This window comes from Rutilus rutilus (assembly GCF_951802725.1).
Source record: "Rutilus rutilus genome assembly, chromosome: 23".
Classification (NCBI taxonomy): Eukaryota; Metazoa; Chordata; class Actinopteri; order Cypriniformes; family Leuciscidae; genus Rutilus; species Rutilus rutilus.
The window spans coordinates 12289223-12303456 of record NC_140233.1 but is presented as its reverse complement, the minus strand read 5'-3'; the positions used below and the strand labels follow the sequence as shown (position 1 = coordinate 12303456).

The 14234-nt window shown below is 35.3% G+C and overlaps 1 protein-coding gene across 4 annotated transcripts in view; it reads right to left on the bottom strand.

Annotated features, from left to right (window-relative positions):
- kiaa1549la (KIAA1549-like a) overlaps positions 1-14234 on the bottom strand; it is a 53947-nt gene that overhangs the window by 5608 nt on the left and 34105 nt on the right. For 2 of the 4 annotated variants that reach the window (XM_084397844.1, XM_084397846.1), the window contains exons 12-20: positions 13980-14015; positions 10724-10911; positions 6704-6831; positions 5509-5633; positions 5003-5247; positions 3424-3553; positions 2477-2848; positions 2221-2318; positions 583-722 (exon numbers count right to left, since the gene is read on the bottom strand). In XM_084397844.1, the coding sequence (XP_084253970.1) occupies positions 583-722; positions 2221-2318; positions 2477-2848; positions 3424-3553; positions 5003-5247; positions 5509-5633; positions 6704-6831; positions 10724-10911; positions 13980-14015 (1462 nt within the window). The remainder of the gene's footprint in view (positions 1-582; positions 723-2220; positions 2319-2476; positions 2849-3423; positions 3554-5002; positions 5248-5508; positions 5634-6703; positions 6832-10723; positions 10912-13979; positions 14016-14234) is intronic. The other 2 variants (XM_084397845.1, XM_084397847.1) reach the window with 1 other exon arrangement.

Sequence of the window (14234 nt, the reverse complement as noted above, 5' to 3'; positions counted from 1 at the left end):
CAAAGCTCAAAGTTAAAGAGATATTCTCTGTAAAAGTTAAAACTCTTCATTCAAACGCCCACACAAATCAACGTCAGACACATCATAACACCACCCAAATGTACACGCAAAGAAAGAAGGCGTAGTGTTCTCACACCCGTAGCACGGCGCGACACGTAAAAAGACAGTATAATTCATTATATTCATCGTTCTGGTCAAGTCCCACTGGCAAAGTTGATCAATCAGCTTGGTCATCTGCATTTTCCGGTTCAGATTCAGTCTTGAATTGATAAGTCATTAATGCTTTGGGAGCTGATGTTCCAAATATGGTAAGGGGCGTGACATTTCCGTCACACGCTTAAGGTTTTTGGGCCAATCACAATGCACTGGATCGCCGGCCAATCAGAGCACACCGCGCTTTTCAGAATGATGAGCTTTGTAAAAAGCGAAAGGCGGGGCATAGAGGAGCAACAATAACGTACAGTATGTATAAATTGAACCTAAAACCGAGTAAACACATTGCATTAAACCAAATACACAAAATAATGTTCTTTTTAGAACCATCATATGACCCCTTTACCAACGTTTCCCGAACACACTGACCTGAGTAGCTTGTCATAGACTCGTCGACAGTAACAGCAGGGAAAGGAGCTCGGTTGATTGGCAGATAGGGGGTGCCATTGTGCTGACTCATCTCAGAGGCCTCAGACACTTGAGGCTTCAGACTCATGTCTGGTGTGGAGCTGCAATAAGAGATGAAGAAGTCTTGTTATACTGTTATCAAACCACCAGGGGGCAACGCTGGCCAGCATCGCCTCAGAGCCGCATGACAAACCTCAATGCAGTCAGCAGGACTGACAACCATGCAAAGCACCTTTAATGCATGCCAGCCACATAATCTCAGAGGAAAAAAAACTTGTATAAATTTACATGAGGCTCATCTCAATACAGCTCGCAATGTGATGCTGTAATGCTATGTGCTATCTGTCAGAAAAAGAAATGTGCAAAAAAGCTTGTCGCGTAAGGCAGTACGCACAATTGTACACCCGCTGTGCCCTTTATTATCAGTTAATCCTTATCTTCCCCTAAAGGGCAATATGACAGTTAATAGGTACATCAATTCATATTAAAAATCAATAAATTAATTGGAAAAAAGGTATATCTTTGTAGCTAATAATTATTAACATGTGGATATCAAATGCATTTTCTTAATCTTAATTCATCTAAATTAATTTATAATTTTTCAGACGATTATTGACTGTCACATTTGGTCTAACATAAAAGGATGCATAAAAATGTACCTTTTAGGTGTAGATATAATACTAAACCACAGGAAAACTACAACAAAACAAAAGGCATGATCCGAATATGAGTATGAATGTGTTTTATATATAATATTAAGCAGGTGGAGTTATGGCTGCTAAAAAATTCAGCTTTGCCATCACAGGAATAAAAGACATTTTAAAATATATTCAAATAGAAATAGTTATTTTAAATTGTAATCATATTTCACAACATTACCATTTTGACATTTAAAAATAAAATAAATCAAGCCTTGGTGAGCATGACTTAAATATGACCTTAAATAAAGTATGGAAAATAATTTATTTAATTTAGCATGCAAACACAGCAAATATAATATAATATAATATAATATAATATAATATAATATAATATAATATAATATAATATAATATAATATAATATAATATAGGCCTATAACCCAATGCATGATCTGAATATGAGTATGAATGTATATGTGAATATATAAAATATATCTATTTTTTTAAATATATATTTTATTAAAGTTATATTTGTTAAATTAAATTTATATAGTTATATATCTTTTTACAAACTACAACGAGACTTTTTTTTCAAAAACATTAATAAAAATTATGTAATTAAAAGATGGAAAATTTATTTTATTTAGCATGCAAATAAGCATATATATAATAATATATATATAACATAACACAACATAACATAACATAACATAACATAACATAAAATAATATAACATAACATAACATAACATAACATAACATAACATAACATAATATAACATAACATAATATAATATAATATAATATAATATAATATAATATAATATAATATAACATAACATAATATAACATAATATAATATAATATAATATAATATAATATAATATAATATAATATAATATAATATAATGCATGAACCAAACATGAGTATGAATGAGTATTTTAAATTTTCTCTCACCGCCTCAATGATGTTCCAGGTGGGGCTCCGCCTCTTGGAGGGATGAGGGGTGGTGGGGAACCCAAACCCATATCAGGCAGCTGGGTAAACCTGAATCCCTGCAGAGCCAAGCACAAAGCAACTTTATGAATACTTATACGATGACTTATATCAACATATGACCCTAAATCCTCTAGTTTCTTCCCAAACTCAACTCAAAGCACAAATGTTTGCATTCATTTCACAATCGTCAATCGCGTCAAAGCGCGGCACTCACTGGTTTGGGGAGGCTACACTGGTGCATTTCCGGCCCAAAGGAGGATCCGCGCTGTAGAGCTCCATTGGGGTGGTTCATAGTCCCAGGTGCGCTGGTAACCCCGTCCAGGTAAGGGCTACCGTGGCTGGGGTTGTACGGACCGTGAGGGTGGTGGTGATGATGGTGGTGGTGGTTTGCCGGGGTTGGCTCGGCAGAGGCCAAACCAAAGGCGTTGTCCAAGAGGAGGTGCATCTGCTGCCTCACTTCATCGATGGAAGGCTGCGAGCTCAGGGTGGACGAGTCGGAGTGACCTTTGACCTGGTGCCCACCGCCGAAACCCAGGGAACTCAGAAGGCGGTCCACATCTGTCTCTTCAAACGGTTCAGGCTCACCCTGAGGTGGATTCAATGAATACACATAATGAAACGACATAAATATTTCTTCTCTGGTTTACATGTTTCAAAGTCCCATAACTAGAACAATGTTCTGTTGACATGAACAGGGTTATGTCACTATGTTTACAGGGTTATGTCACAGGGTTAAACGCAGTGTAAAAAGCCCTGATCTCACTTGTGTTGCAAATATTCTGAAAACTCAGAACTTTTAAAAGCCCAGCACATTCAGGGATATCATCCGATATCGAATTTCCAATCTAAATCACTGAAAACAACCATAATTGTAATTAAGCTCAATGACGTTCTGCTGTTTCATGATGACGTGGGTTATTAAAATTCAGGGTTAGGTAAGGAGCATCATCTCAAGCTCCCTTCCGTCATAACCGGGTTTAAAGTTAAACCTAAAGGTAATCACCTTCATTTAAGCCTCGAAGGAAACTTGAGCTGACTAAAGTAAAAGTAATCTCTGCCGGCTCCCTAAACTGTGAATGACGCGACGTGCGGAAAGACTACAGCAGAAGACTTTATATCGGGGATTTGGGGTCCGATGATGCAAGAGGCTGGAGAGCTTACATCGTAGCCGCTGTTGCGGATGCCCCTCCTGGATCGCTCCCTCATGACCAGCATGTCCATCTCTGTCTCTACAGGGCTCGGGGTGTTCAGAGACTGCCTGCTCCAATATGCAGGTTCCCTGTGGGAGTCACTGGGGAGAGAATGTTAAAAAATTCAGTATTGTGATCTTACGAACCAACATATGGTCATGGAAGTCATGGTTAATTTTACATTATGATTTATTTTTAGTTTTATACACACTGAAATATTAATGACCAAACATTACGTGCTCTGTGTTTTCGGAGAAGAGCATTAAGGAGATCTTCATTCATGCCACAGGGGGAATTTACTAAGAATTAATAGTGTTGTTTATTTGGATCATCTGTGTTGTTTTAGTACGCAATTCAATAAAAGGAGGTATGCAACAATTATGCAATGGCACAAACATAAAAACATATACTCTATATACAGTGTACTACCATTCCAAAATATGGGGTCTGTAAGATTTTATTTTTTTAAAGAAATTTTTTTTTTTTTTTATAAGAAACGTTACAAATGTTTTCTATTTCAACGTAATGCTGTTCTTTTAGACTTTCTATTCATCAAATAATTAATCAAGGTTAAATGCATCACAAAAATATTAAGCAGCACAACTGTTTTCAATATTGAATATAATAATAAATGTTTCTTGAGCATCAAATCAGCACATTAGAATGATTTCTGAAGGATCATGTGACACTGAAGACTGGAGTAATGATGCTGAAAATTATATTTATATTTATAATTATAAATTATATTTTAAAACATTAAAATAGAAAGCGGTTATTTTAAATTGTAATATTTCACATTATCACAGTTTTTATTGTAGTTTTGATCAAATAAATGCAGCATTGATGAGCATATAACACTGACAAAAACATCTTACAAACCACAAACTTTTAAATGGTATTGTGTTGCATATATGAATTAATAAATGATTGTAAAATACTGAATTATATATGTACTTGTATTTTTTCTATATATATATATATATATTATGCAAGTACACAAAATGTATTTTGCACTAATTTATTTTATTTAATAAAATAGTATACAATAACTTCTTTGAACAAGGTGTGTAGATAAACAATGCTATCAATAGAATAGTATGATAATATAATAAAATATATAATAATTAATATAATATAATTAGTGCTGTCAAACTAATTGATTCTAACAAAAGGTTTTGTTTATATAATAAATGTGTGTATATCTATATATATACTGTATATATGTGTGTGTGTGTGTGTATGCAAATATATATAGTGAGTATATATATATATATATATATATATATATATATAAATGTGTTTTTATATACACACATATACACACACACAGACATGCGCGCACACACACAATAATATATACACACACATATATTACATAAACACAAACTTTTATTTTAGAATCGATCGAATAAGTGTAAAAGTTCCTTAATTGTTTGGTAAATTCCCCCCCATGATTTTAGTGCATCTCCTGTTTCTAGGAACACGCAACTGGCTTCATTTTCTCTAAATATTTTGGGATGAGTAATAGCAGGGATTTAATCTCCGCCTACCTCCTGCGGTACTTTACGTAAGTGGAGGGTTTCCTGTCCTCTTTCGGCCCCCTCAGATCTTCCAAGTCCAAGGAAGCATTCTCACGTCTCAGCCTGTCTCGATGACTGTACATGTGACCGCTGCCGCTCCCGCTCCCGCTGCTGCTAGTCACCGGCCCATCGCTGTAACCTTTCCTCTTAGCTTTTAACCTCAGCTTATTACGATAATGCTCAATGTCCGACTTCTGCTTCAGCCCCATGTTGACCTGCAGGTGAAAAGCTGATGCTATTTATTTGCTCCCATTTTGTGCAACTCAGCAGCTCATAAATCAGTTCAAATAGAATCTTTTTTTTTGCTGATCTTGCAGGGAAAATCTGTGGAACAGATTCTGTGTGGGCCTCACCATTCGACAGGCCCCGGAAACAGTAAGTCTACTGTTGACAAGCACTTAGCACATGTAAAAATAAATCAACAATAAAAGCCTCCTAATGAGGTGGCCCCGTCTCCATGGTGACAGCAAACTCACCTCTCCATTCAGGATGACAGAGTCTTGGCTGTGATTGGACGAGTCAGGATAAGAATAGTTGAGTGGGGCAGCCATAGGCTTGATGGTGATGAGGCGTAGAGAGCCAGTTAGAGAATCATAATGGTCTGCAAAAAGACACAGGAGACCAATGCAATCATAAAATTACAGCAGGAGGGTAAAAAGGGGATCAGTAAAGAGTGCAGCTGTAAATACTCAAAAAGAGCGTGATACTAGTCACTGGTGCAGAATATACTGAACAATTCATTTTATATGGGTTTGGGGGTTTAGTGGGAGATATTTTGGCTGGCAAAGCTTCTTGTTGGACATCACATATAAAAATGTTATAAGAATAATGTTACTATATTGCTATTTTAAGACCGTATACACTTGTATAAAACCTTTAATAAACTCTTTATGAGAAAGAAATTCATATTAATACTTGTTTGAGCCAGTTACAGAACCGATGTGTGTTGACATTTTGTTAATTTAGTGTTTCAACACTAGTTTTTCAAAACAAAAATGTCCAATACAAAACAAAGCAAAGTTAAACAAATCAAAACAAAGCAAAGCAAAACAAAGTAAATCAAAGCAAAGCAAAACAAAACAAAGTGAAACAAAACAAAACAAAGCAAAGCAAAACAAAGTAAATCAAAGCAAAACAAAACAAAGTGAAACAAAACAAAACAAAGCAAAGCAAAACAAAGTAAATCAAAACAAAGCAAAGTGAAACAAAGTGAAACAAACATTCAGCAAAAATATCTATTGTAATATTTATTATAAACCAAACTAAATTTATTTGAGAAGCAAAGTGGCATAATATTTAAAGATTTTATTTTTATTTAAAAAATGTTACACCACTGGCAAAACTTTGACACAATTTAGTGTAATAATATAATGTAATATAATATTTTTTTATTATTTATAAATGTTTGTAATTTTACAAATGTTTATTATTTAAGTTCTCATGAAAGGACATAAGTTCTCATATAGGATATATTTCTTCTTAAGGAATTTTTCTCGTTAAATATCCAAGTATCTTTTGCCTCTACAATAATTTATCTTTTTTTAATGATGCTTAAAAAAATTTATACTGGAAAACAAGTTCTTATAAGACCATTATGGGTTTTATAAATGGGTTATGAACCTACTAAAGGAATGAGAATTTTGTTGCTCCTTTTACTTCCGTCTTTCTCACCATTTCTCGTGTGTTGCTCTTCTTTAGGTGCTTTCTGTGCCGTTGATCTCCGAGCTGTGGAGCTTCTGCCCGTGTTCAGCTTCCCGGATTCATTGCTCGAAACAGAGCCGTCCTCGCTTGGCAACCTGCTGCGGGTAGCCATGGCAACAGAGGCAATGGTTAGTCTGTTGCATGCAGTGTGATGCAGGGTTAACAGTTGCCTTGCAGGACCCTCTGGCCTCTGTTAACCTGCGTTAAATTGCAGTGGTGTCATTTAGCAGACATCACCGTAGGGTGAGCATCCACTCATCATGTTTTCTGTCATTTAAACAAATGTTCAACAACAGGACGACATCCTGCTCTGAAACAACAACCACAATGAGACACGGACAACATATCAGAATGCACATCGTGTGCCGGCGAGAGTTGTAAGGCATCACTACTGGATAGAATGTTGGCAAGCATTTCACGTCAACACTGACTTGCTAGAATGAAGGAAATATGAAGCTGACTTTTTTATGGTATATAATAAAAATGATGAAGAAACTGAACTGGTCCCAAGAGATCCATATCGGGTGAAATGCAATCTAATTTAAACAGAATGTGAAATGAATTTGAAATCAAAACTGACCAAATTTACTACATATATATATCATTATATAGACACACACGCATTATTTAAAACAATTATATATTTACGTTAAAATTTGAATACATACTCTTAAACATACTTATATAGCTTATATATTTATATATATTGCACTATATATGTATACATACATGCTTAAAGTCACATATACTATATACTAACATTATTGATGACACTAACTAGTATTAGTGATGACAAATCGATTAATCGCTATTAATCGCATCCAACATAAAAGTCTGTAAATATATGTGTGTGTATATGTATATATGTATATATAGGCCTATATATATATATATATATATATATATATATATATACACACATATAATACACATACATACACATATATTTACAGACTTTTATATTAGATGCAGTAAATCACGATTTATTGATTTGACAGCACTAATCTATGTATATATTTTGTACACATTATTTTAAACAATTATATATTTTTATATATTAAATTTTTATTTATACATTTGTACTTTATATGTACAGACATACATATATAACTTACATAAAATGAATATCTCGTTTTACTCAGAAAAAAAATGGGGTCCACATTGATTTTATAATTCAATTTTATATTATAAGATCCATAAAGGTCAAGGAACCTTAAAAGCAATTAACTATAATTACAAAATATTTAATTTTCACATCACAAAATAAATGCTTCGACCAAAAACCCCTCTCTCTCTAAGAAGGAGATAATAAAGCACAGTCAACAAAATATGAATATTACATTAAATCTGCTAATCTCTCAGGCATGCGAGCCAACAATCTGCCATGCACATAACACCCAGCCCCGCTGGACTCGCTGCCGCACGAACACGGGCACCTCCTCTGGGTCTAACACAGTCGGGCAGAAGAGAGCGTGGATGAGTTGGCCAAGCTGCCTATGGGCACACTGAATCATACATGATTCTGGAGCTGTGAGCGTTCTTATCTTCCCTGCATGCATCTCTGTCTGTCTCTGCCAGGTTTAAATGCTCGTGTATTCACCGCATTTACTTTCCAAATAATTATTTCCCCAGCCCTGCTCTCTGCAGGCTCATTTCCCTTTAATCGTGCCACTCAGGAGAGATAACAAACGGCAGAATACATTTGTATTCCGGTTAATAAGCACGGAGGCTAATAGAAATAGAGCAAGGGAAGGAGAAACAAAAAGAGGGAGAGGAAACGCTAAGCCACACTGCAACGATTTCAAGGATCGGTGCTCTTTGCTCTGTCGCATTGTCCCGCGTCCGACATAAAGGCATATTTACGATCCCACGGCCCGCATAGAGTGGTTAAGTAAGCCTGGAGATGTGGGAGATGTGTGGTGGTGGGTTTTAATGACCTTGAAGGGCCGCTTTTGCGACGAGACCGTCGTGCGAGCTGAACACTGATACATTTCCTACCATCTTTCATTTGCATTTTTAGGCAGGATGAGAAAAGAACCTTGGGAGCTTTTGCTCTTTGTGAAGAAAGAAATTTTTCTGAAGCATCGAGGACAAAGAAAAACACACAAAAAAATTGAAACCCGGTGCACACTGCACGATTTGATCTGTCCTTAACGTTTTTTGCTTGTACGGTATGACTCCAGTGAGATCTTGAGTGATGGTCTTGTGTCTGCATATACAATATATACATATTAGTTAGGACTTTAGTGTGAAATAAACAGCACTGACTGGGCCATTTGTGTTACATAATGTAAACCAAAACAAGCCATTATGGTAATTTCAGTAATATTTTGTCAGTCTTTTCAAAGAAAAGTTTGTGGATTGCTCATTTTTCAGAATAAACTTAAAGAATTAGTTCACACCAAAATGAAAATTTCCTAATAATTTACTCACCCCAATGCCATCCAAGATATCCATGCCTTTCTTTCCTCAGTGGGAGAGAAATTATGTTTTTGGAGGAAAACATTTCTGGATTTTTCCTCTAACAATGGACTTAATTGGTTACCATCGTTTTTAAGTCCAAATCAATGCAGTTTCAAAAGTCTTTGAAGTGTTTAAACGGGCTGTACGCGATCACAGCTGAAGAAGAGGTTGTTATGTAGCGAAACGATAGGTCATTTAAAAAAAAATATATATATAATTTATAGACTTTTTACCTTCAATAGTTTGGATTGAGCTGATCAACAAACGGACAGGGAACATCACGTTGAAAGGTCACGCCGGCGCCGGCAATACTATTTGAACTACTATTCATATTCATCAGAATGTTATTCATATACTATTCATATTCATATTCACTGAATACTATTACTATATATATAATAGCAAACAATACTATTTGAACTATCCTCCTACGTACGGTCGTATTGTAAACAGTGGGGCGGTACTTCTGCCGGCGCCGGCGTGACCTTTCAACGTAGTTCCCCGTCCGTTTGTTGATCAGCTCAATCTGAACTATTGAAGGTAAAAAGTCTATAAATTATTAAAAAAAAATTTAAATAACCTATCGTTTCGCTACATAACAACCTCTTCTTCAGCTGTGATCGCGTACAGCCCGTTTAAACACTTCAAAGACTTTTGAAACTGCATTGATTTGGACTTAAAAACGATGGTAACCAATGAAGTCCATTGTTAGAGGAAAAATCCAGAAATGTTTTCCTCAAAAAACATAATTTCTCTCCCACTGAGGAAAGAAAGACATGGATATCTTGGATGGCATTGGGGTGAGTAAATTATTAGGAAATTTTCATTTTGGGGTGAACTAATCCTTTAAGGGCCCGGTTTCACAGACAGAGCTTAGATTAAGCCTTAGTTTAATTAGGGCATTTAAAAGCTTTTATAAACGTGCCGTAGAGAGAAAAAAAACATTACTGGTGTGCATCTTGAGACAAAACAATGGCACTGACATAAATGTGTCTTGCACACTGTATGATTTTGGTCATGATTTTGTCCCAAAAAAAATAAGTATATATATTATTTTTTACTTTTTTGGACAAAATCATGACCAAAATCATACAATGTGCATCAGGCAGATGTTGGCATTGGGGATATTTTTGTGGCACGTCTGTCTTTCTTGATTTAGATTCTATAAATATACGTCAAAAGAACCATGTCTTTGTTCCTAAGCACACGGTGTACTTTGTTCTTCCCTCCACAATGTCTCAATGTCTCTGCTGCGTCTTAAACTCAAGAGCTTTACAGTAATTATACGTCATACTTGAGGTGTACTTGATTTTTCAGCAGGAAGAGATAAGAAATGCAACTCAAATAGAACATTGCGGTCACATCGGGTGGAATGGCTTTTAACATTTATGACGTTCAGGCTTTAAAGCCTCTAGTGTTCTATAGAGAGTTGAGCGATATACTATCATACTAGCTTATTCCATTTGGTAAGCCTAAAAATGTGCATACTTCCACAGTGCTTCTTTGTTCTATAATTAAAGCACTCACCTGAGATGCATCTCGGTCGACTGGGGTCTTTTTGAGGCTGTACCATCTTGTAACACCGCCACCCTCTCTTGTGTGAGAGGGGCGTCCCGTACCGGTAGGGACAGGACAAGTGTTTCCTTGGTGACAGTGAGAGCCTCCTCGCCTGGCCGGCCCATGTGCTTCTTGGCGTAGTCGAAACCCTGCACGGGCTGGACAGGAAATGATGCGCCGTGATTGGATGGTGGAGAAGAAAGTAAGAGTTACACAATGCCACATCCAGCGTTTCATTTCAATCAGCAAAGGAATGCCGGCCATCCTAATTTATTCATGGGCTGAAGGTACTTTGAGTCAAACTATATTTTATGGAGCCCGCATACGATGCATCAAGTTGCCATGGGATATTTAATATGGAAGAGCTATGGAGCCCCTCGTTTTAATGAATTATGGATCAATCTCCTGCGGAACAGGGCGAACGGAGGCAGGGTGCCTTTTGGATCTTAAAAAGGTGTCACAGGGTGTTGCTGTTATGGTGTAAATGGGGAAAATGTGTGATTAATTCAATTAATAATTCATGCGACGCTGCACTTTGCACATGGTGCTGTCACATCTACAAGATCCTTTAGTGAGGTGTATAATTTCTACACTATGAGTGTCATCAAACAGAATCGCAAAAATAATTGCGAAAAGCCGATAATTATTTTCATGTTATGGCTGATAACCAATAAATACCTATATTTAAATTGGACACAATTTTTTAATAAAAAAAACTAACAAAAAAAACCCAATAAGAAACAAACTCAATAATTCTAAATGCTTCAAGTGAATCATAATATTTTAATGTAAAGTATGAAAATTTATATAATTTTAAGATTTGGTAAAGATTGGATTTAACATTTATATATTTAGATTTTATATATATATATATATATATATATATATATATATATATATATATAGAGAGAGAGAGAGAGAGAGAGAGAGATTTTCATTAAGTTGCATTTATTTAAAAAACAATATATATTATTTATATATATATATATATATATATACACTATATATACACACACACACACATATATATACTATATTTACACACATATATATATACTGTACACATATATATATACTGTACACAAACAAACGTATGTATATATATATATATATATATGTGTGTGTGTGTGTATATATAAATGTGTGTGTGTGTACATTAATTTATCATTACTGTTTTTTTGTACACATTGGTGAAATGAGCATGCTCAACTAAATAATCAATATTAACAGATACAGATAAAAACATTAAAAAAAATGAATATATAGGTAGGTACCGATTTATCTTGCATACCCATCTAAAATGTGTTGACAATACCAAAAAGCAACAGTTTACACACACAACATTTTCATTTTAAGATCATCACCCTGATGTTCTGTATTGGACATTGACCTTGAATGAGGTAAAATCCGACTCAAATACATTTCACATGCTCAGCTGAACTATAATTCACTTGTGCTTCATCCGATTGTATTAAAAGGAGCCGGACGTGGGTTGCGACAGTCCACAAACCCCTTATATAAATCTTATTTCAATCCAAGTTCAATTTGATTTAAGGCTAGAGACGTTGAGTCCCGATTGTAAGTCTTGCACAGGATGTGAATTGATCTTCCTCACACGGTTGTACAAACAAGCAAGGAAAACACGTAAGGGTTGCTCAAACACAACGACAGGTAGAAGCAAAAAGCAGGCAAGCAGACACACATGCAATTGATCACGTCTGAGCCTGACGAATCATCAGTGCCGGTATCTGAGTCCTTATGCCACTTTACACACCTCTAATTCCCCTGCGCTAACACAGGAAACTCTTGCGTGAAACCGGAACGCTTTATACACTGATCCGTAAATTACCGTGCATAAGCAAAATCATGTTCCTGAAAGGACATCTTAATTGGACGGAGCAGGGAATGTTTTCAGATCAGAGAACACGGCTAAGAGGGAGTATGATCAAAGAGACGATTATCATAATTACAATTGATTTGCATATTGTTTTATTCCATTACTAAAAAAAAATACCGTTATACTACAGGGATAGATCACCCAAAAAGGAAAATACCGTCATCATTTACTCACACTCATGTTCTATGCCCATATGACTTTTCCAGAAGTTCTTTCCAGAATGTCAAAGCTGTTGTTTAATGAAAGTGAAAGGCTATCATAAAATCATCATGTTAGTTGTTTATATGAATTGTGAATTACATTCCATGTCTTCTGAAGCCATTTTATAACTTAGTGTAAGGCACAAACTGAATTTAAGTTTTGGTCACTATTCACTCTCATTGTAAAGAAAGAGCAGCTTTTTTAAAAATATTAAACTCAACAAGGCTGCATGTGTTTAATACATTAAAACAGTAATATTGTGAAATATTATTACAATTTCAAAGAACTGTTTTCTACTTTAATATATTTTATTTAGTTATTTTATTTTATTACTCCAGTCTTCAGTGTCATTCAGTGATCCTTCAGAAATCATTCTAATTCTAATCTCAAAAAGACATTTCTTGTTCTTATCAATGTTGAAAACAATTTTGTTTGTTTTGTACAGTTTTTAGAAGGATAGAAAGTTCAAAAGAACAACATTTATTTGAAATAGAACATTATAAATGTCTTTACTCTCACTTTTGATCAATTTAATACATTCTTCCTGAATAAAAGTTTTAATTTCATTGAAAAAGTAAAATCGTAATGCCCCTAAACTTTTAAACGGTAGTGTATAATATACGCATTTGCTATAAATACATATGCACACATAGATCCTATAGCTCATTCCTGTTGGGTCCTATTTTAGATGGAAAAGTCCTGGTAATCTATTTAAACTTCACCTAATTATTCATATATGTAACCTTGGCATATCTCTCAGCTTGGGGTGGCCTAATTTATCACCCTGCATTTGGCCTGTATCTATTTAAAAGCCTCATAATCCAACCACAACAAAGAAATCATAATACAGTAATACTGTGGTAATACTTTAAATCCTTCCCATTCTGTTATTAGTCACTGTCCTACAATCTCAAATGGAGGTACAAGGGAGGAGATATTTGTGCTGTGCAGATCAAAGATATCCTCAGTGCACTAGATCTTACTGAACAGTTCATTGATTATGCAGAGGATAGATAACCTTCTGTTTCCCCTTCCCCCTGAAGACCGATTTGCCACAAGCACAGTCAACAAGAAGAATGTCTGGACTGTAAGCATGCAGCCAAGCACCATGAACAAGCCAGAAAATACCTGGTGGTGATAACTCCCATCTCTTCGATATGAGGTCTAGACAGGAAGAGTAGTGAAGACACAATTGGAGGGACATTTTGTGGGAGTCAAATTGAAATGTGTCATTCCAATGTTTTAAACGGCAAGTGTTTGAGGAACAATCCACCATTTTAAATCTTCTAGCACCATATTCAGAAATAAGATTAAAAAAACAAAGAAACACTATTTTGTGAATAGTATGAAGGAAAGCAGGATATTTTAAGCCTGTTGGTAGTC